The following is a 22,118-nucleotide window of genomic DNA, read 5'->3' as shown; positions in this document are numbered from 1 at the left end:
GGTTGTGTTCGGCAACTATTTTCCGCGTACTTTTTTGGGTGCAGTGAATGAGGAATCCCAGAAATAATGTTTTATGATGTTCGGTAACAAGGTCCATAAAGATCGTTTCCACCGATTTTGTATTAAGATATGCATAGTAATGAGATTTTCTGAAGCGAATATGATCCGTTTCCGAAGATCCTCACTACCGCATTTCCACCCGTTTCATTGTAGAAAGAAGAAAATTGCCACCGAACACGCCCTAAGTTTCCATGTTGTTTATTACATTAGGATATGGGTTCGGTTTCATTAAAACTTTTTTTAGCACTTAGGGAAGTGCTAGAATATTTGAATTATTCGATAGTTATAAAGTCTAAAACTGACCATAAAAAATCCAGGATTTTTTCAATTATTTGAAGAATTTTACAACCATGCATTCAAAGACCAAAAGTACATATTATTTCATACACAAGACATGTATCAATGTGATGTTTGGGCAAGTGTAAATTCAACATAAAGCCTATCAAATGAAATGGATGGTCTAATCGACTAGGCCAACGCCGGGGTGTAAACGAGCCGAGCCGAGCCGAGCTGAGCTTGGCCAGGCTCGGCTCGGCTCGGCCAGGCTCGCAAGCGGCTCGTGAGCCTTATCGAGCTCGAATTATATTAATTTTACACCCCTCATCTTCCCTGGACAACCCTATCTAGTGTTTTTTTTACTAATCTTTTTACACTAGGGGGGTGATCCAAGTAACAAATGGGGTTCCAAAAAAGAAGTGACATATTTTGCCTCTTTCGCTCCCTAGACAACCCTTTTAGTGTATATATTAATATATAATATATATTTAAATATATTAAATTCTTAACGAGTCTTAACGAGCCGAGCCGAGCCTGGCCTAACTTGGGCTCGGCTCGTTAAGGATTCGAGCCAAGCTTTTTTCGAGCCGAGCTTCCGAGCCTGAGCCAAATGGACACCCTTAACCAACTATGTAATAGGGATATCCCTCATTGGCATTGTGATTTATTTGCCCCTTTTTCTCTCTGGCCCATGCGTCCGCTCTATGCAACGAATCTTGCGCGTTAAGACAAGCTATTTTTCAACTTTTGCCCAAACCGTGTCCTCCTTCTCACTCTCATCTCCACTGCCAAATAGAAAAACATGAAGGGCATTTTGGTAATTTCAGAACGGGTGCATAGCTTAAGCCTACTTCGCACCTAGCGCTCAAGTTATAACAAATTCTCATTCATCCGAACCTAGCTCCGAACCACAGCCCTCAATCAAATTCGAAGATTTTATTACTCGAATCCTCTCCTAATCATTCAAAAAAAAAAAAAATCTCCTATTCTGAACGAGTTTTTCCCCTTCTCATTCTTGGGAAAAAAAGCTAGGGTTTCTTCAATCTCTCCCTCATTTCTACAAACCCTAGCTCTTCCAATCTCAGATCTCAGAAATCTCCATGGCCGATGATCCAATCTCAACTCCTCAGAGCTCATCTGGCTCCGGCAATCCTCTCGGACACACTGTGATTCCGATCGTGAATAAGTTACAAGACATTTTTGCTCAGCTCGGGAGTTCTTCAACGATCGATTTGCCTCAGGTTGCTGTGGTAGGGAGTCAGAGCAGTGGGAAATCGAGTGTTCTTGAAGCTCTAGTTGGGAGGGATTTTCTTCCTAGGGGTTCGGATATTTGTACACGGAGACCTTTGGTTTTGCAGCTCGTTCATTCGCCGAGAAAGGCGGATGAAGAGTCTGAATGGGGTGAGTTCTTGCACTTGCCTGGGAGGAAGTTCTTCGACTTTGCCACAATTCGTAGGGAAATTCAGGTATATATATATATATATCTATCTATATCGATCTGTTGTCGATCTGTTGTTGTTTATTTTGTAATTTTAAGTTTTCGAGTTTGTGTTTGATGTAGGTTTTGGACTAGTGTTTGTGACTGATTGAAGTCTGTGTTAGGTTTTTTTTTTTTTTATTAATCTAGGGTTTTTTTGATACTGTGGTTTTTTCTTCTTCTTCTTTTCTAATTCTAATTTTGGGGCTTCTGTTTGATGTAGCATTTATGGACGTCCATGTTTCTCCCACATTGTATTTTTTTAATTATCATGTACCAATGCTTTATTTAATATTGTAATTTACTATTGATGTCCAACACAATCTTTTATTATCTAATTTGCAGGCTGAGACGGAGAGGGAAGCAGGAGGAAACAAGGGAGTTTCAGACAAACAGATCCGTCTAAAGGTGTTCTCTCCAAATGTCCTTAATATCACCTTGGTGGATTTGCCTGGAATAACCAAGGTTCCAGTCGGTGACCAGCCAACTGATATTGAGGCTCGGATTAGAACAATGATATTATCATATATCAAACATGAGACTTGTATAATTTTAGCAGTTACACCAGCAAATTCGGATTTGGCCAATTCAGACGCACTTCAGATGGCAAGGATTGCTGATCCTGATGGTAAATTTACTCAATGATGCCCTAATTAATTGTTTTGGTACACATTTAATAACAACTGGTTCTATTAGAATTTATGGGGTTTTTACGGGATTGTGAGAAGCTTAGGCCGCATTTGGTTACCATTCTCTCGTGCGATTACACGCCTCTGTCGTTCCATAGAATGGAGAACCGTCTGGAATGACATTTGGTAAAAGAAATGCTCCCGGAAATTCCATTCCAAATCTCTTTTAAGTGGCCTTTTTATTATAAATTTTTTTGCGCTTCAACAGTTCTGCACTCGAGAACGAAATTTCGGGGCACCGCAATTTCGCGCTCAAGAAACGGAATCGCAAGAAGCGCAACCAAACACACCACTTGATTCTAAGGCTTTCATATGCTAACTTTCTTGACAGGTTCTCGGACAATCGGTGTAATCACAAAGGTACGCCACTTTCCTGTTGTAATTTGTTATATTTTAATCTTCTAGTGATGCTTATGTGCTGCAGTTATTTGCTGTTAAGGCATAGCAATGACATTCGGCTATTGTGGCTGCAGTTGGATATTATGGACAGGGGTACTGATGCGCGCAATTTTTTGCTTGGGAACGTGATCCCTCTTCGACTTGGTTATGTGGGTGTTGTGAATCGTAGCCAAGAGGTATTTACTCAAATGCCATAGGTTCATTACATGTTATCCTCATCTAATTTGGATTTTGGTTGTTACATACAGGCTGAATTTCACTTACGCCTTTGATTTTGTAAACAAGAAATGTGCCATTGAAAAAAAAAAAAAAAACTCTTTGTTTAGGTTGAATATCAATCAATTTTTAGTAATTGGAATTATTCAATTTTTTAAAATGGTATTTGGAATTATTCAATTCTGAAAAATAATACAGAAAAGGCAACACATTGGTTTTGGTCCATTCAATACGACTTCTGCTGCCTTTTCTTTCTTTTCATTCTTATTACCACGTAACTGCGTTCCACTTCATTTACTACTATGTCTGTAATCAGAGTTTTACTTAGTTGTACATGAAATGTATAGTACAATTTGTTTGCAAAAAATTACTCAGCAAGTTAGCTGAGTAATTTACATAATAAGAAAGGAGTAGAGACAATTATAAATAGTCATATATGGGGATGCTTTTATAACACGTCTGAGAATTATGAACTCTTGCTAGGTTGAAACTATGAAGAACTGGGGGGCGGGTGTAGCAAGTTTGTAGATCAAGGTTATGGCGGTTTTTGTTTATGACAGAGTTCTTTATCCCTTTCTTTTTTTTATTTCGGCATTCAATAAAGGCACTTTTATTGCTACATCGGATCAAGTTTTATTTCTTCAGTAGTGTTTTTTTTTTTTGGTGGGTGTGCGTTTGTGTGAGCAATAATGCTGCTGACTGCTCGAGAGTTGAGACAAACTTTACGCCAGATAATACAATATCTTTTTTTGGGATGACTAGTATATATGCATGTTTTACATTTTTTAATATCATCTAACTCAAAAAATGAGATGTATTAGGTGATACGTCATAGTATCGGTTGATACTTTGAACCATGTTGTATGAATTCCATCTGCATTGATTGAGAGGGGTATTATATTGTTGATCTTGTGGCAATTGATTGTGGGTATTCTTTTGGAGATGCATGGAGTTTAAGGTCACAGAGCTTCTAATTAATCTTTTTTTTTTTCTATTTTATTATCAAACAGGATATCATGTCCAACCGCAGCATTAAGGATGCGCTTGCCTACGAAGAGAACTTCTTCCGCAGTAAACCTGTATAATCCATAAAGCTTTCAAGTGGTTATTTCTTTGGCTTTGGTGTACGTTTTAGTTTGTAACTTGTTGATTCAGTTTTGAGACTGCTTTCAGGTATACCATGGTCTCTCCGATCGGTGTGGCATCCCTCAGTTAGCCAAGAAGTTGAATCAGGTAAGGTCGCTGAAGTTTGATTGTCCACTGCTAATTGCTATGATGCTTAGTGAGATATAAATTAACCTAGTGTGTATCTACTGCTGCACCCACACCCACAGTATGTGTTGCCGATCTCTCAGCTGTAACCGTACCTACAATTTAAATTTTGTGAATTATGCTTCTATTATTTCTTTTTTTCCCCTCTGGTTGCCAGAGGGAAAAAAATGATTGGTCAGTGAATGTGGTAGGCTTGTTATTTGTGAAATTAACATGAATTTGTTTTTCTGTTTCAAGCTATTCGATGATAATGACTTCTATTGCAGATTCTTGTACAACATATCAGGACAGTTCTTCCAGGACTGAAGGCCCGGATAAGCGCTCAATTGGTTGCTGTAGCGAAGGAGCATGCTGCCTACGGTGAAATCACTGAATCAAAAGTATGTTATCCATCAAAATGGCGCTTGATACATAAACATATCACTTGGCGATATAAATTTATGTTGTTTTTCAAATTAAAATTTATCTTTCAAAATTTTTTTTATGTTGTTTTTCCCTTTGCGAGCAAGTTTTCTTTATAAGTTGGTTAATAAGCTCAATCCTGATATAATGAGTTTAATTGAAGTTCGGTGCATTAACTAATATTTCTTACATACTGCGTCGCTTTTTTAAATTTTATTTTATTTTTTAATAAAATTTTAATAAGAGAGAAGAACAGAAATAGAAAAAGCAACCCATTGAACGACCGCATTGGATCTATGTAACTGGAAGCAACGCTGAAAACTGAACACTAAGAAAAACCAACCCTAGCTCAAAGCTGAAAGCCCCACATTATACACTGGGCATGTCGTCCCATGTCCTAAGTCATTACAAGTTGTGCTAAAATTTGGCTTCCTGGCGGCCAAAACCTTTCCTTTCCAATGGACATGGGAGGAAATGTTAGTAAATCGTTGATGACGTAAATGCCATTTTCCTATAGAAATAGGAATATCTTCACGTGCGAGGGATATTTCATTTTTAATATGAATTGCGAGCAAGGAATCTATGCTTTTTGGCATAAATGAGCTGATGCCCCCACGAATCCTTATAGTAATTCACCCTCATTTGTAATCACACTGCCTAAACAAACACAAAACCAATTGTATTATCTTTTTTCAGCCATGAAAATTGATTTCTACTGTCGATCTTTTGGCAGACCTAACATCCCGCCGCCTGTTCCCTGGATCAGATTCCCTGTGGCAGTCGATCCAACCTTACATTAAAACTATGATTATTTGGCAATTTTGAATTTATTGCTCACGACACTTGTTGACACTTGTTGACACTCCTTTCGACACTTTTAGATTTTCTGCTAGAAGTGTGAGATTTAATGTGGGCGTGTCAACGTGTTTTTTTTTTTTTTTTGAATGGTCGCGTTGACGTGTTTTTGTATGTTGTAAAGTGCAACATTCTGGTTTATTACGACATTCTGTTTTAGCTCTTCTTTAACTAATATTTGGTGTTATATCCCCTCCTAAACCTAAAACCCTAAACAAACTCTTATTTCAATATTCTATTCATTGTTTCCTATTGGTCTCTCTTTCTCGTTGCATATTAGAGGCTGAAGAGAACTAGATTAAATTGATGAATGCGTTGTTATTTGATTGTCTCATATTTGTTTTAGATTATATTTGATTAATCATAAGATTTATTAGTTTGTTAAATGAATACTGTATTTATATTATTGCAAATTATGATAGTATTAAGTAATTTTATATGTTTGTATGTGTATTGGTGTGTCTCTAGTTCTAGATTTTTAGGGATTGCCATGTCAGACACCTCGTATCATGTCAAAACTTGACACACGAATCTATGTCCACAAATCATGATTATGTACAGGGGCGGAGCTACATGTAGCATAAGGGGGGCAGTTGCCCCTGTTGAGTTGGGCCAAATCCTTAATAGGCCCAACTCAATTGGGCCCAACCCCCTTTAAAATTTGAAGGCTTGCCCCCCTTATGCATAAATCCTGGCTCCGCCCCTGATTATATATAATTTCTATTTTACCCGTGTCCCCATTTCTAAATTTTGGATGTCTACAGTATCCAATTCTCCGTGTCCATTTCGACATGCGATACTCGTGTCCATGTCGACAAATCATAGCATTAAAGAAGACAAATATTTTCTATTGAAACATACTTTAAAAGCATTGCTTTTTGAAGCTTGAAGAATTATTCATTCAATTGCATCTTTGTAGATCGATCGAGGAAAAATTGTTTCTTAATTTCCATAAAGTAAATATTTATTTTCTTTAATATATAGTTATGGGAAGTGATATACTCGCCCCGTGTTTTTTTTTTTTTTAAAAAAAAACTTTGGACAGCCGCCTCTAGTGTATTCTTTCACACTAGAGAGGGCTATCCCAAGTAAAAAAAGGGAAAATATAGCATTTCCTTATAGTTACATACACCTTTCACCTTTGTAAAATTTGGTAACTTACGTTTTCGTCATTTGATGCATTTATCTTATTTACAGTTACTTGATATACTTATAGTTTTTACTTTCTTAACTTTTTGAGGATAAAAATTGTCATTTTATCATATGTTCCTTTTCTGTCTCGTAAATCACAGGTTGGTCAAGGAACTCTTCTCTTGAACATTCTTTCAAAATATTCTGAAGGTAAGCATGGCTTCTTCTAGTTTATTGATTCCCCCTTGCAAATTTAAGGTATGTATGGTCAAGGAACTCTTCTCTTGAACATTCTTTCAAAATATTATGAAGGTAAGCATGACTTCTTCTAGTTTATTGATTCCCCCTTGCATATTTAAGGTATGTATATGTGAAATGTTCTTAATCTTGTGCCTAACTTGTTTTAATATTTCTTTATAACTATTTAACTATTTTGTATAGGACTTTGGAATTGTGTTGCACCTTTTCTTTTTGCATGCATGAAATAAATTCTTGCAGGCCCATGCAATGTTTTGAAAATCGGAATCGAATCGTAAATCGTAATCAGGGTCGAATGATATCGGATTGTAAATCGTATCATAAATCGTAAGATTCATTTTGGGAATCCGGGTGCAGCTGGAGTTGGTGGTCTTCTTAGAAACGATAAATGTGAAGTGGTTTGGGCTTTCTCTGGTCCAATATGTATAACTGATTCTTTTGAAGCGGAAGTAAAAATGTCTTTTTCCGGAATCTTACATATAGATAAAATCATTCTGGACAAGGTGATAGTAGAAGGGGATTCAGCAAATGTGATAAAGTGGATATCGGGTTTGACTCCACCGCTGTGGAGATTCCTCAATCTTCTAGATGAGATTTCTGATTATGTTTCTGATTCAGCTGCAGTCTTCTTACATATTCGGAGATCGGCAAATGGCGAATCGGATTCTCTCGCTAAATCGGGGGTTAGCAGGGCTAGTTTAGAGTGGTTTGATTATCTCCCTCCGTAAATTGTATTTGTCTTTTCATCTCTTTGTATTTTGTGAACCTTCTCGGTTCCCTTCTTCAATCTATTAATATTTCAAAAATAAAATAAAATCGTAAGATTCATTCAAAAATATAAAAAAATATGTATAATAAAAAATTATAAATAAATTAAAGAATAAAAATAGCCAATTATTCATTTTACTAATCATCTAATTCTCATCCAAACCATGCATCTTGGTTAATAATCTTTAAAAAAAGACAAGATCATATCAATTCTCAAAGTCTCAAACATCAAATGACAAATATCAATCATAAAAGATGGGAATCGATGTTGTCCTTAATATGGTAGTCTTCCACCTCGACTCCCACCTCGATGTGAGTAATGCCCTCAACAAATGCTTTGTGCTCAACTGGTTTGATTCGTTCAAAGTCCTACTCCTCCTCTGTCTTCTTCCTTCTAATTAGAGGGATTTCAAAGGCTTCTTGTAATTTAGAAAGGAAATGAGGTCTTTTGAAAGAAAGACATATTTTCTTTTATACAAAACTTAATTGGATAAATCGCATAAATTGTATGAATCGTAAGATTCAATAAAAAATTGTAAGATTCATACAAATTAAGATTCAATCATGGGATTCAAATCGTTTTGCCTAAGAATCGTAAATAGAACCGTAAATCGTAAGATTTTCAAAACAATGAGCCCATGTACTCCTTAGTTTGAAGAAATTAAGGAGTATAGATAGCCGGGACATTATTGTGAGCCTCGTAGATAATTTATTGCCAGTTTTTGGGGATTGTTAGGCCATGCTAGTTGTGACACTGGTCTTGCATTATGCTCTATTTCCATCTTTCTGTCAAACATTGATTGTTTTGACTCTTCTTTTGTAAGGGTCCCCCCCGGAAGAGGAACTCTCTTGAGTTGGAAAAGATCTTAACTCTGTTTTTATAAGAGATACTCCCAGACATAGTTTCAAAACTCCCCCGCGTCATAGTCGACTCACCTGGGTCGACTCTCTTTTACTTTGGTCGCGTTCTGGTCCAAGTCCGCGTGTTGCCCCTCAAACTCAATCAAAACTCCTTTGACTCTTCTGTGTTATGACTGTTTCAACCGAGTACTCACCCCACATCAACCAAGTACTTGGCCGCGCTGTGCCGAGTCGACTATGATTTGCTTTGGCCCGCATCCGCTTTTTAATACACCGCTCCCAGAATAGGAACTTCCTTGAGTCATCTTGTGGATCTCCTGGACGAGAGATGGATTTTGATGATTTCGATTCCTATTTTGTAAAGGGTCTTCCCGAAAGAGGAACTACTTTGAGTCGGAAAAGATCTCGACTCTTTTTTATAAGGGGTCCTCCCGGAAGTGGATCTCCCTTGAGTCATCTCGTAGGTCTCCTAGAAGAGAACGGTCTTCTTTGTGGGAATGGGACTTCTTCGTTTTCTTAGTCGCCCAGAAGAGAATTCTCTTCCCCTTTTTTTTTTTGAAAAGCCTTACTTTTGAGTCTCCTGGAAGATACTCAAAAGGACCTGCCTTCTTCTCAGAGGGAGTCTCCAAAAAGAACAAGAAAGTAATCGGCTCGAGATTTTTTTATCCTTTCCCTCTTTTTTTCTCCTTTTTTGGTTCTTATCTTTCGCGTAGCTCTTTTCTTCAAAAGATTCAATCCCTTTCAAAAGGATCTTCCCTTTATTTATAGAATTTTCTTGAACTCGTTGACAACTGCCACCTCATCCCTTGTCTTTGACTCCACGTTCTTCTTGGAGTCGTTGGCAACTCCTCACCTCATCCCTTGTCTTTGACTCCACGTTATTCTTGGAGTCGTTGGCAACTGCCACCTCATCCCTTGTCTTTGATTCCACGTTCTTCTTGGAGTCGTTGGCAACTGCCACCTCATTTCTTATCTTTGGTTCCACGATCTCAACTTTCCTTTTTGATGGGGAGTTATTCTATTTCCGTTTTTTTTAGACACTAGCTCATTTCTTCCCCATGAAAGTTTTTTTTTACAAAGGGCGGCCCAGTGTACGAGGCTCCCGCCATTGCGGGGTCTGGGGAGGGCTAGATGTATGCTAGTCAAAAAGAAAGTTTTTTTTTTTTTTTAATTTCCTTAAATTTAGGAATTTCTTTTAGTCATTGTTTTCTTCTTTTCTTTTCTTTTTGACTAAAGCATTTTCATTGTACTCATCTTTTTATCTTACTTTTTTTTTGAATTGGCTGGGACTTGGTTTGAAATCAAGTTGTTTGGATGTGCTCAATTACTTTCACTGGAGAGCCACCACTTCGGTTTTAATTTTGTTTTTATTAATTTGCATGTAGTAAATGAGTTAGAGTTGGGATAATTATAACAAGTTCTAAAAACCTTTAAAACATCAATATGCATTGATTGTCGAGTTCAGAGAAAATTACTCAGTTACGAATCAGATCGTTGTAAAACAAATGAATTGCTTTGGTCATAAAAGAAAATATGATTAGAAAATTAGAGTAATTCGTGGTAAAACAAATGAATTGCTTTGGTCATAAAAGAAAATATGATTAAAAAATTAGAGTAATTCCCTTTTCTCAAACTACGACACCAGAATTAGGCCGACTCATCAATTGAGCTGTCATTTGTGAATGTTTTCTACTATTTATGGAGCGTATGCAGAATCCTTTTATTATATTGAAGTAGTTCTAAAGATGAAACCGCCACCACAGAATTTGGTCAAGATTAACTTTGATGGCAGTTCCAAAGGCGACCCAGGTTTGGTTGTGGTCAGCTTTCTTGGGTCCTATTGGGATTGTTGATTCAAACGAGGCCGAAGTCAAAGCTCGTCTTGAAGGGCTCATTCTCCTCAAAGAGATCCATCATAATCAGAAATGGGTTGAAGGCGACTCTCCGAATATTTTTATCATGGGCAACTAAGGGGTTTTCTGTGGCCTATGGAGATCTGTCTGCACAATCTCCCGTATTCGTGATTTGAGCGAGTCAATGAAACTATCATATGCTCATGTCCCTCATTCAGCAAATGTCATGGTTGATGAGCTGGCTAAGCCGGGGTTGGATAGAGTTAGGATTATTATCATTTCTGAGTCTATCTCCATTGAGTAGGGGATTGTATTTTGCTCAGGTAGTTTTGGGCCATCCTGGCCTAGCTGTTTTGGTTCTCTAATAAATCTTTTCTCTTTTTTTATTAGAAAAAATCTAAAGAGGGGTTTTACTGCATCAAAGTAGTTTTTCATGACTAAATACTAGTGTGCAGTATGGAAATTGGTTTAAGTCTTTGTTTTAGTTCAGTTCTTTGTACCATTGCTTGAGTACACATTTCTGGAGCTCACAACTGTCCTGGTTGTCACAGCATTTTCTTCAATGGTGGAAGGGAAAAATGAAGAAATGTCAACCTCTGAGCTTTCTGGTGGAGCACGAATTCACTATATATTTCAGTCAATTTTTGTGAAGAGTTTGGAGGTGTGTAGCGTTACTTTTTTGCATCGTTGGGTCAAATTAATTTCTTAAGTTTTCTAATGCTTTACTTTTTCATCTGTAACCATGCGGAAGTTGTTGGTATTTTTTCCATGTATTTCTAATTGCCATAGTAAGATCTGAATACTTGTTTCTCTCTTCAAACATCTGATACGTGGTGCAAGAGTTTTGCTTTTACTACCAATTTTTTTATGCCTGATGCAGTTTGGAACCTCTTGCAGGAAGTGGATCCATGTGATGACTTAACTGATGAAGATATCCGCACTGCGATCCAAAATGCTACGGGTCCCAAAGGTGCTCTGTTTGTACCTGAGGTGAATTTTATTGTTTTATGTTTTTCTCGTGTAAGATTTTGTATGATCTGAAGAAGCATCACTTTTGTTTCCGCCGTCCAAGTTAATTCTGTTTTCTGTTTGTTGTTCATCAGTTATTTCTAATCTACAACTTTTTAGGTGCCATTTGAAGTTCTTGTCCGAAGGCAGATAGTGCGTTTGTTAGATCCAAGCATTCAATGTGCTAGGTTTATCTATGATGAATTAATCAAGGTAGGCCAGTTTTTGCATGACAGTATTTGTTGTGTATGGATAGACTTTTCTTCTTTGTTTTTTTGAATTTTAAATTTTAAATTGTCCCGGTTGCGCTAATTGTTATTTCTTATTTCTTTCTTTTATTTCTTATTATGGATTTTCATTCAGATGAGCCACCATTGTCTAGTTAGTGAGCTGCAGCGATTTCCTGTTCTTAGGAAACGCATTGATGAAGTTATTGGAAATTTTTTAAGAGAAGGCCTTGGACCGTCTGAAACAATGATAGGACACATTATTGAAATGGAGGTATGCTGAAAATCCTATATTCTCGCACCTATTGCACATGTTTTTTGTGGTTTCCTTTGTGTGGGGCTTTAAACTGACAAAATACACCTCCATCATTTTGACATACTTTACCATTCGAAAGGAAATAAAGTGTAAGCACGAAAGAGACAGTATAAGCAATTTTTCCTGACACAAAGGAATCAATTTTAAGGGTCGTGATTTGAGATCTTGGAGGGGACAACATAGATTTTATAATAATTTCATGGATTGATGTGATGATATTTTATATATTATTGTCACATACAACACATAAATTAAAACACAAAGCTGTTTTTAATGTCATGACAACCTTTATATATGATGCCCTCTTTTGACTGAATTTTATAGATGGATTATATAAACACATCACACCCTAATTTTATTGGTGGGAGTAAGGCCGTGGAAGTCGCATTGCAACAAGTCAAGTCTAATAGGTTACCTGCATCTTTGCCCAAAGCAAAGGTAATGTTGCCTGTCTTCTGCCTATGCCACAATATTGATCTTATACTTCATACAATGGTAGATATTGTAAAATGTATTTTATTTATAGTTCTGATTGGGTTTGTGCATTGCGGATCCAGGACGGATTAGATTCTGATAAATTACCGGCATCCGAAAAAGGTCAGAAATCTCGAGCTATTCTTGCTAGATCTGTTGCCAATGGAATTGTTCCTGATCAGGTATGATGTTTTATTTTGTTGCCTTGCTGTTTATCTGTGTTAAAGTATAAAAGATAAATAACGCCTTTCTCCAACAGCTTAAGCTTTTGGAGAAGTTGGTAAGTTAATATGGTATCAGAGCCAAAGGTCTCGAGTTCAAACCTCCTGGATAGCAAAAATCCAGATGCGATGGTCAGCCCAAAGTGGGACCACATGTGCCACGTGTTTGCCAAGTGGGCCACACGTGCGGGGGAGTGTTAAAGTATAAAAGATAAATAACGCCTTTCTCCAAAAGCTTAAGCTTTTGGAGAAGTTGGTTAGTTAACAATCTGTACATTTAGGACTTAACTGGTAAAAGTTGATTCCATCCATGTTGGAGCACTATTCTAATGGTTTTATTTACCATGCTTACATGTGTATGATGGATAGGGAGTTCGACCTGTTGCAGATACTGAGAGGCCTGGATCAGCTGGTAATCTTTTATCTGGATCAAATGAGAATACCTAAACTGACATTTTCTATGCTGATTATTATCATATGCTCAGGCTATGTGATTTGTTAGAATTTTTATAGGCAATGAACTTTTATGGGTATTCATTCTTTTTAAAAAATCTCCGTTTGAAAAATCTGCTTGATTGCAGTGCTTGGGTAATATCTTGTGGTCTACAGTGGTCATCTGGAAAAAATCTCTTTGGCATGTCTTTTATGCAGGGTCTAAAATGTAGCTAATGACTTCTACTAAATATTCTATTGATGTACTAACTTGAAGATTTAATCAGGAAATACCTCTGCATCAAGTTGGGGTTTTTCGATTTTTGGGGGTAACGAGAACCGTGCTGCTAGAGAGAGCTCAACAAGCAAATCACATAGTGAAACTGTACACACCATGGAGCACTCCTTCTCTATGATCCATTTAAAAGAGGTAAATGCACATGACATTTATTTTATTCTGGATCTGGCTATGCTTCATATCAGATTTTGCTTTGTAACAAATGTATGTAAACTGATATCCTGCATCACTCAGCCACCCTCCATCTTAAGGCCCTCAGAAACCCATACAGAGCAGGAGGCAGTTGAAATAACAGTTACAAAGTTGCTATTGAGATCATATTACGACATTGTCAGAAAGAATATTGAGGATTCTGTCCCGAAAGCAATTATGCACTTCCTGGTAAGTGTTTTTGTTGCTTCTGAAAAGTTGGTTACTATGGTTATACATTGGCATATGTTTTTGCTATGAGAACTATATTTTGTTCCATGAATCCTGCTTCACTATGCACCCTGAAATTTTCATTATTCAATCAAAACTTTTCCTCACAGCAGTCTTGACAAATGCCCAGTACATGATAATATAGAGAACATAAAGGATTTTGGATCTTTCCATATATTGATTCAGTTCATTAAAGTAGTAATGGAAACCAAATGACCACATTAAAGATGTAACCCAAAATGAAAAATCTAGTTCCCAACCATTTAATGATTTATTTTTTTATTTTTTGAGGCTCTCAATGGTAGCTGCATTGGTACCAGATTATTTTTTTTGGGTTAGTGTTTCGTCCTTCATTGTTTGGTCATAGGAATTGCGAAATGGAAAAATAGTTTGCTTAGAGTGGTCCCTCCCCCCGCGCGCGCGCGAAGGGTAGCCACGCATTAAATAAAAGCGCCCAAAAACAAAAGCAGAAATTGAGAAAACCTCATAGAACAACAAAAGATAAAGGGCAAAAACTAACAGGAGCAAACAAAAAACATAACACCAACTCATGAAAGGATGAAATAAAAAAAATGGAAATCTGATCCCTAATCTACTGCAACATTAGCCAATCCATAGTTGCCAGTGCGGAAAGTGATAGCTTTTGGGAAGGCGGGAAGCTGGAAGCATTAAGGGTTTGGGAAGTGTGAAGGGAAGTGACGGGGAAGCACAAAAGGAACTGGGAAGGGAACTACAGGGGAGTGCAAAGGGATGCGTGAAAAAATTGAGAAAATGACAACATTTAAAGACAATGAAATTCAAATTCACTACCAATATAAGACATCACTGCATTTTCAAAGTATTTTTCGAATAAATTTATCAGAAACAATAGATAAAACAAATCATGCAAAGTACCAATACATAACTATATTAAATGAATTATTTCACAGTTTTATGTGAAAAAGCTTGTGTTTGAAATTTTCTAATAATGTAGAGAAATCCCATATCTAAGCACATAAATACAGAAAAACTGCAAGAGGTGTAAAAAGAAATTCATCTCACTTGTCATTCAAAAATAAAATAAAATCTCACTTGCCATGTGTGATAAAAAATGCTCATTATCTTAATTAAAGATTGGAACCATTCAAAATATTGTCCAGATGGTTTGTATTACGGCAGTAATACAACACACTAACGGATTAATGTGCACGACGCACATGCGAGTCGAGCTGCGCGGTGACTGGTGAGCTCGCTGGGTGTGCAGAGGGGGCAACATACTCTTGTCGGGGCTGCCCCGGAAGGAAAATTTAATTTTCTTTTTTGCACTAAAGGGTATTTTGGAAAACTATTGCACGCATAACTCCATCCCAATAGATACTAGCATTTAGAATAAGAAAACATTTACAAGATAAGGAGCATGCAGTAGCAACATTTAACAAAAGAATATCTACGGAACTGGGAACACGCTTCCTCAGATTTGGGAGCCGCGCTTCACCGGAACTGGGAATGTGCCACACACACACACAAAATAATATCTACAGAACTGGGAATGCGCTTACTCAGATTTGGGAGGCGTGCTTCGCCGGAACTGGGAATGTGCCCCCCCCCCCCCCCCCACACACACACACACACACACACACACACATTTGGGAAATGCACTTCCTTGAAATTGGGAAGCACGCTTCCCCAGTTTTGGCGAAGCGACCCGTTTCCTGCATATGAAATGTACTTTCCAGGAAGCACGCTTCCTACTTCCCAGGGTTGTTTTCGGCAACCCTGAGCCAATCTCCACGTCTCAAGCAGATTGAATATTGCTTCCAAATAATGTGCAAACCTCCATGGGAAGCTCTTCTTGTCCCACAGCCACCATATGACATTAAGGGAATCTCCCTCTATAATAATGCAGCCCATGGGCCAACAGCTCCTGACGAATGCGACCCGATCCATGAAGCAACACAAACTTTGAATGGTTGTTAACTACTAGTGTGCCTTTCTATGTTTCTAAAAGCAGGTGATTAGGAAGTGTTTCTCGTCCTTTAGGGCATGTTTGGATGTAGGTATTTATTTTCTAGAAAAACAATTTCCTTAAAAGGTCACTTTTCCAAGGTTTGGTGATCTCACTTAATGAGAAATTTACTTTCCTCGAACCAAATTTTCCTTAATAAATGAGGAAAGTAAAAAAAAAAAAAACTGCTAAGAGATGTTATTATTTTTTTGATGGGTAAGAGAAGTTATTTTATTTTCCAAGAAACTAAACTACTTCAATATCGGGCTCTTCACCATCACTCTCACAGCCTTCCATTCTCTCCCTCAAACCTCCACCACTCTCCTCCACCCCCTCAAAACCTCTACAGATTAGGGAACCAGCCGCAACCAATCTCGCTGGAATTTTGACAAGCATGCTCTAGAAACTAGTTTGTTTATCGCCTAAAATGGCACCCGCAACCATGGCAGCTGCAAGCTCTGGAAACTAGTTCTTTCATGCAACATGATGGCCATGGTAGAGCACATAGATGGTTAGCTTGGGAGTCTTATTTCTTACCAACGTTGGTAACCAAATCACATATCAGTCAAAGGTACCAAGTTGGAAGTAGCTTCCAAGTAGGTGTTTGGGATGTTTTGAGAATGTAAAGGAGGTGGTGGCAGTGCTAGTCAGATGCCCATTTGGAGGTATTTAGTATTTTTTATCCACTACATGTGGTGGGGCTGGAAAATAACATGTCAATTGTTGGGCAGGCAGTTTATGGGCCTGTTATAAATTATTTATTGGCTACATAGCGAGTTGGTGATTTCGAAGATCAAAGTGTTTTTTTTAAAGGGACTTGGAGGTGAAACATTCATTATAGAGTTGTTGTTTGGGGGAATCTAATAAGGCTGGAGCCCAAATTGTATTCAACCATGACATTAGTCGTTCAAACAAAGGCATTCCTCTTAGGTGAAGAGTAGACTTCAGTTCAAACTTCGCATTATAAAGCGTATTTTTTAGCTAAAAATGTCTCAAATCTGGGCTTGAAGCATGAAGCTCACTCTCTTAGTGTGGTGTACAATTTAACTTGTTTCTTCTGTGATGTATATGCAGACAAAAATATTTACATCACAGAAGAAGCGAGTTGAGGCATTACAATAATTGCGCAACTTATTCTCATAGGTTACTGATATTGGCACTACTGTGTTTTAATAATTGTGCAAATTCAGCTTGCATTTTCCTTTTTAATTGACTTCTGAGAACTTTTTTGGAAATCTAACAGCCTTTGACCGATGTTTAAATAATAAAAGACAAGCTGGGTTGGTGCAATTATCCAAACATGGTAGTGACAACATCAGTAGCCTTTTCATATTCTTCAATTCCCAGGAACTATTTCAGTGACCCCTAGTAGTGACAACATCAGTAGCCTTTTCATATTCTTCAGTTCTCAGGAACTGTTTCAGTCCCCTAGTTCAAGTTGACTCAAGTTTTCCTTTGCTTTTGAATGTCAACATTGCCACACTTCGTGATTATGGTATCATCTACATAAAAGAGTATACCATCCGCTTTCAAACATTCTGGGCCAGAAAGAAGGCAATTACAATTCACAACTCACTCTCGTTGGGAGCCACCGTGATCGATAGAAGTTTCTGCGTGCTTGCCTTTCCGTGCCGGCGTGCCCTAATGGTACTGGCACGTACTAATTAGCGTGAAGTAGTTTCAGTTATGACTGACTTGTAGAACCAATCCTTAGTTACACTTAAATGAATCCAGGTGGGTGGGACCTCCTCAAGGCCATAAGTTGTTCTTTAACTTGCCTCCATGGTTAATATGGCTCAAAACATTATTCACAAGTAATTGCTACATTGTGGGTCTTTTTTTCTTTTAATGCCACACCGGATCTGGTGTTTAAAAATAAGAAAAGTACAGAACAATTGAGAAGACTTCGATTCTGTGGGTTAAAATTCATGTTGCCTTTACCTCACCTGCACATATAAGTTCCAGTAATCAAATTAGGTTAGATAAAACTCTTAATTTTTGCTCTGATACGATATAAATATTGCAGGTCATACTGAATCAATTTCATTACGCAATGGATTCATTTTGATAGAATCACTTTCCATAATGACTAAGCCCATGCATAATGTAAATTAATGGCAGAATCTATGTCACATCAAAAAAAGGAAATGCAAATGCAAGAGAGTGCTTGCAAGAGCCCCATGCATGGGGCTGGATCACTTGTGCTGTCTCATTCAAAGCAACTGGGGCTACTTGCTTTCCTGCTTATTACCTTCTTGAGAGATGTCATTGTGGTTTAATTTTTTTGTCATTCTGGTTAAAAACAAAAGTCGTTTAATTTGCCTTGATTGTATTCTTAGCTTCAATTGTACCAAGGTTAGGCTTTAATGGCTGAATTCCAACTTGCAAGAAGGCTGAGAATCAACAAAAGTGTGATGACAGCTCTCTAGGAATTCTGTTTTGTATTGATACTTAACTGGGCAGATAGTATGTTTACATCTACTTCCCTAATTTTCTTATGTGTCTTTAAAGATTAATAGAGATATTGAAGGACACTGGTCATGGTTTTGGGACTTTGGACTTAAAGCACTACGGCAAATCTGTGGTAATAAAATACCCTGGTAAACATTAGGTGACATTAGTTAGTCAGTCCAGATGCCCTTTTGTTTTGACGGCTACTATAAAAGCGACCATGATGTGTGCTATGCCTCTGTTTTTTGATTCCTTGAATGAAACTACTGTGTGCTAATCTTTTGAATTTCATAGAGTAACAATAAGCTTCTAATAAGCCGTGGGCAAGTATCTTGGAGTAAAAATATTGTGGCTATTGGATTTAGATGCCTGATTACTGTGCACAAGAAGTAATAATGTGGCTAATAAAAGTGACCATGATGTGTGCTATGCCTCTGTTTTTTTATTCCTTGAATGAAACTACTGTGTGCTAATCTTTTGAATTTCATAGAGTAACAATAAGCTTCTAATAAGCCGTGGGCAAGTATCTTGGAGTAAAAATATTGTGGCAATTGGATTTAGATGCCTGATTACTCTGCACAACAAGTAATAATGTGGCTAATAATGTTGAATTGATGTTTCATCACTGGTAAAAAGAGGTTTTGCCTATAGCTCAATTGGTTGAGCTTTGTATCTCAACCTTGAGGTCGTAGGTTCAATCCCAGCTTACCTACCAAAAAAGTTTATTTATTTATTATTATACATCACACATTTGATACCACATTTGCCCGTGTCCAGGTTAACCATACAAAACGGGAGCTGCACAATGTCTTCATTAGAAAGCTATACAGGTTCGAGTTTACTATGCTTTGAAGCAGAGCGAGCTACCTTATTACTATCAAGATTCCTTTTTCCTATAATATTTAAGCATGTTTCCTGCAACAAGAAGTTATTCAGCTTGAACTATATAGCAGGCCAAAATCTGGCTTAGGCTGATTTCGTGATGTTTTCTGACCATTTTTTGTCCAAACAGAGACAACCTTTTCGAGGAAATGCTTCAGGAACCTGAGGAAATAGCGACGAAAAGGAAACGCACTCGAGAAACACTCCGAGTTCTGCAACAGGCTTTTCGGGTGAGTGATTATGCTTCCTGAATATTTTGTAGATGTTCGTGTTATTTCATAATCACTGATTATTCTTCTCTTTTCTTTTTAGACACTGGATGAATTACCCCTTGACGCTGAAGCTGCTGCAAAGGGCTACAGTATGGGCTCTGATCCAACTGGTTTGCCAAGGATTCATGGTCTCCCTTCATCTGTATATGGATCAAGCAGCGAGTACAGTACATTTTACTCACCTTCCCCAAAAAACCCAAAATCCCGGAAATCACACTCGGGGGAGCAGCCATCACCAATGCATTCAATCCCAGATGGCAATGGACTAGGATCCTATCCGACCATAGATTTGTAAGCATATCTAAAGCAAGTTCCTGCTACTTAGTGTTTTGATCTTACTAGATGCATTTTTTGGGTTAGTAGCTCTCTTGGGAAGTCTTGTTTCTGCCCCACTGCTGGTTTGATGGAGGTTAAATAATAGTCTCTAGCCATGATAAATACAAGTCCAATGTCAGCATCATACGTATTATATGTGAATTTCATTTGTTTCTAAGCATTATGATGCAATCCGGTTCGAGAACATACACCGGTTCGAGAACATACACCCAAAGAATAACATTGTTCCCCCATTTCACAAGAGGCCCTGCTATATAATCTCGTCTTTCTTCAATCATTTTATGAGGACCTGCTGGTGGTGGTGGTGGTCAGATTCAATAGGCAGATTGCCATGGTAAGGAACTCAATTTCAACCTGCAATTTACCAAAGTCAAAGGAAAAAAAAAAAGACCTGATCTAAATCATATGTGGGTGATGATGTTTGCAGTAACAAGAACTGGCCAATTTTAAGCCAGTGAATGCCATGCTATATCGCCTTGAATCAGAGGTAGTACTCTTTTAACTTAATGAATTCTCCCAGAGACATTGCTTTGGCCGATTTTTTTTCTTTTGTGCTTAGCTTTACTGATGGAGAAGAACAGGCATGTCTGTTATATTAAGTATTTGTAATTAGTGGGCTTATGTTCGTGTTGAGCTATTGTTCTTTCTTTGAGGGTATGCTAAAGATGTAATTGCTTTGGAGTGTTAATCAAACTCGTTTGCAAGTGGGCTCCTGAAATTTATGGATTCGTCTTTCTGACTTCAGCAAGCAAATTGTAGATCCTACAAGTTTCTGAATACTACAAGATCATCAAACAAGGCCAGCATATTTACTCCAAAGATAATGATGGAAAATTTGGGCTTGAAGAGTAAACCCAAAAATTCCCTTTGTAATTCATCGTAAGGGTGACTTTCTGTGTGGTCGTTCAAGTGTACCTAATAATCTACGGTGATTGACAAACGTGCTACTCTCCATGTTTTTTCAGATACATCCCCTGAAAAAATTGGCTGTAGCCTGCACCATGTACAAGAGGAACACCTTACTTGTACAGGAGGAATGCTAGACTGAAGGTCGCCCTTGCAGAAAACCAGCTACAAGGGTGCTGCATTTGGTCTATCTTACCAAAGTTCATTTATAATGGCACAAAAAAATAAAATTTAGATGAATAATACATGTAATTTTGACAGATCGTCCACTGGGGGCGCATTGTAGTTGGTATTTTTTGCATGATGCCCTTCAGTTTAGATCAAGGGAAGGAAAGGAGAAGGGGAGATTTCGTTATCCTCAGGTCTTTTGTATTTGGGAGATTTCGTTCTCATCTGGCCAGTTTGAAGTAGGTAGCATAGATTTATTTTTAGGTTGGTAAGGTAGCATAGACTTTGAGAGTGAGGGAATAAGTAGGGGGTGTCATTACCAATACAAAGCAGTACCTTTATAGGTACTTTTTTCAATTGATGTGTACCCTAGTACCTAGCAACAAGATTTTTTTTGAAAAAAAGTACTGTGAGTCCCACTTTATAGGATGATCCAAACCGTTCATTTGTTCGGCTAGTGTATAGGCTGTAACCCTCTGATTTAGAGATGTTTACATAATGTACAGGCCCTTTTCTGATCGGTGCTACAACTTATTTTAACGGTCTGGATCAACCTGGGTCCCCATTACTCTTTTGAGTAGGAATTTGTTAGGGACCATCGCAGAAGGCATTTTACGGGACAGCTGTTGCAAGAGAGCACAGCCACCTTAGATGAATAACTAATAAGACAAAATCTGTGGAAAAGTGAGCCTATGTGGCTGCTCTCTCATGCAACAGCCATCCCGCGAAATTCCTTCCCTAGCAAATCTCCTCTGTAAAATACTCGACTTCACCCGCACACCTGAGTACGTATTAGGGGTGGACATGGTTCCGGTTCGAACCGAGGAACCGAACCGAACTGAACCGGCCATTTCTATATGGTTCGGTTCCGGTTCGGAAATCCGGGAACCGGTGCAAATTCGGTTCGGTTCTGGGTTTGGGATTCCGGAACCGAAAACCGAACCGAGAACCGACCCTCACCTTAAGTCCTTAAGTTCCATACCTCCTCATTTGATAAAATCACCCCACGCCCATTTTAATTCATCCCCTTATAAGTTTTAATTCATGCAGGGGATGGAAATATCATTTCCACGAGATTTTATAGGGTGTGGGGTGTGGCCTTAAAATCCAGTATTTTTCAAAAAAGCACTGTACGGCCCACTTCATAGGAATACCCAAACCGTTCATTTGTTGGGACACAACATAAATTGGTTGTGCCCCGGAAAT

General features: G+C 38.0%; 1 protein-coding gene across 2 annotated transcripts; it reads left to right on the top strand.

The window, feature by feature from the left end:
- Nucleotides 1–1,219: 1,219 nt before the first annotated feature.
- LOC143876152 (dynamin-related protein 3A-like) lies at nucleotides 1,220–20,575 on the top strand. 2 transcript variants are annotated; one of them, XR_013250316.1, is made up of 21 exons: nucleotides 1,220–1,802; nucleotides 2,159–2,441; nucleotides 2,834–2,862; nucleotides 2,976–3,077; nucleotides 4,128–4,196; nucleotides 4,291–4,350; nucleotides 4,656–4,769; nucleotides 6,939–6,987; nucleotides 11,069–11,178; nucleotides 11,415–11,507; nucleotides 11,646–11,738; nucleotides 11,889–12,026; nucleotides 12,393–12,506; nucleotides 12,626–12,724; nucleotides 13,133–13,175; nucleotides 13,483–13,625; nucleotides 13,728–13,874; nucleotides 19,126–19,178; nucleotides 19,361–19,460; nucleotides 19,543–20,172; nucleotides 20,266–20,575. XR_013250316.1 is itself a non-coding variant. In XM_077377835.1 (20 exons), the coding sequence occupies exons 1-20, from the start codon at nucleotides 1,437–1,439 to the stop codon at nucleotides 19,795–19,797; spliced, it is 2,460 nt and encodes an 819-aa protein (XP_077233950.1). In that variant the 5' UTR covers nucleotides 1,220–1,436; the 3' UTR covers nucleotides 19,798–20,575. The 2 variants fall into 2 exon arrangements, 1 of the variants encoding a protein (XP_077233950.1); XM_077377835.1 differs by having other exon boundaries at nucleotides 19,543–20,575.
- Nucleotides 20,576–22,118: the final 1,543 nt, after the last annotated feature.

The sequence above is a fragment of the Tasmannia lanceolata genome, unplaced genomic scaffold, assembly GCF_043159265.1.
Source record: "Tasmannia lanceolata isolate RefF3 unplaced genomic scaffold, GAP_Taslan_0.1 ptg000004l, whole genome shotgun sequence".
NCBI classification, from domain to species: Eukaryota; Viridiplantae; Streptophyta; class Magnoliopsida; order Canellales; family Winteraceae; genus Tasmannia; species Tasmannia lanceolata.
The sequence above is the reverse complement of the archived record's forward strand: the minus strand, read 5'-3'. Positions and strand labels throughout refer to the sequence as shown.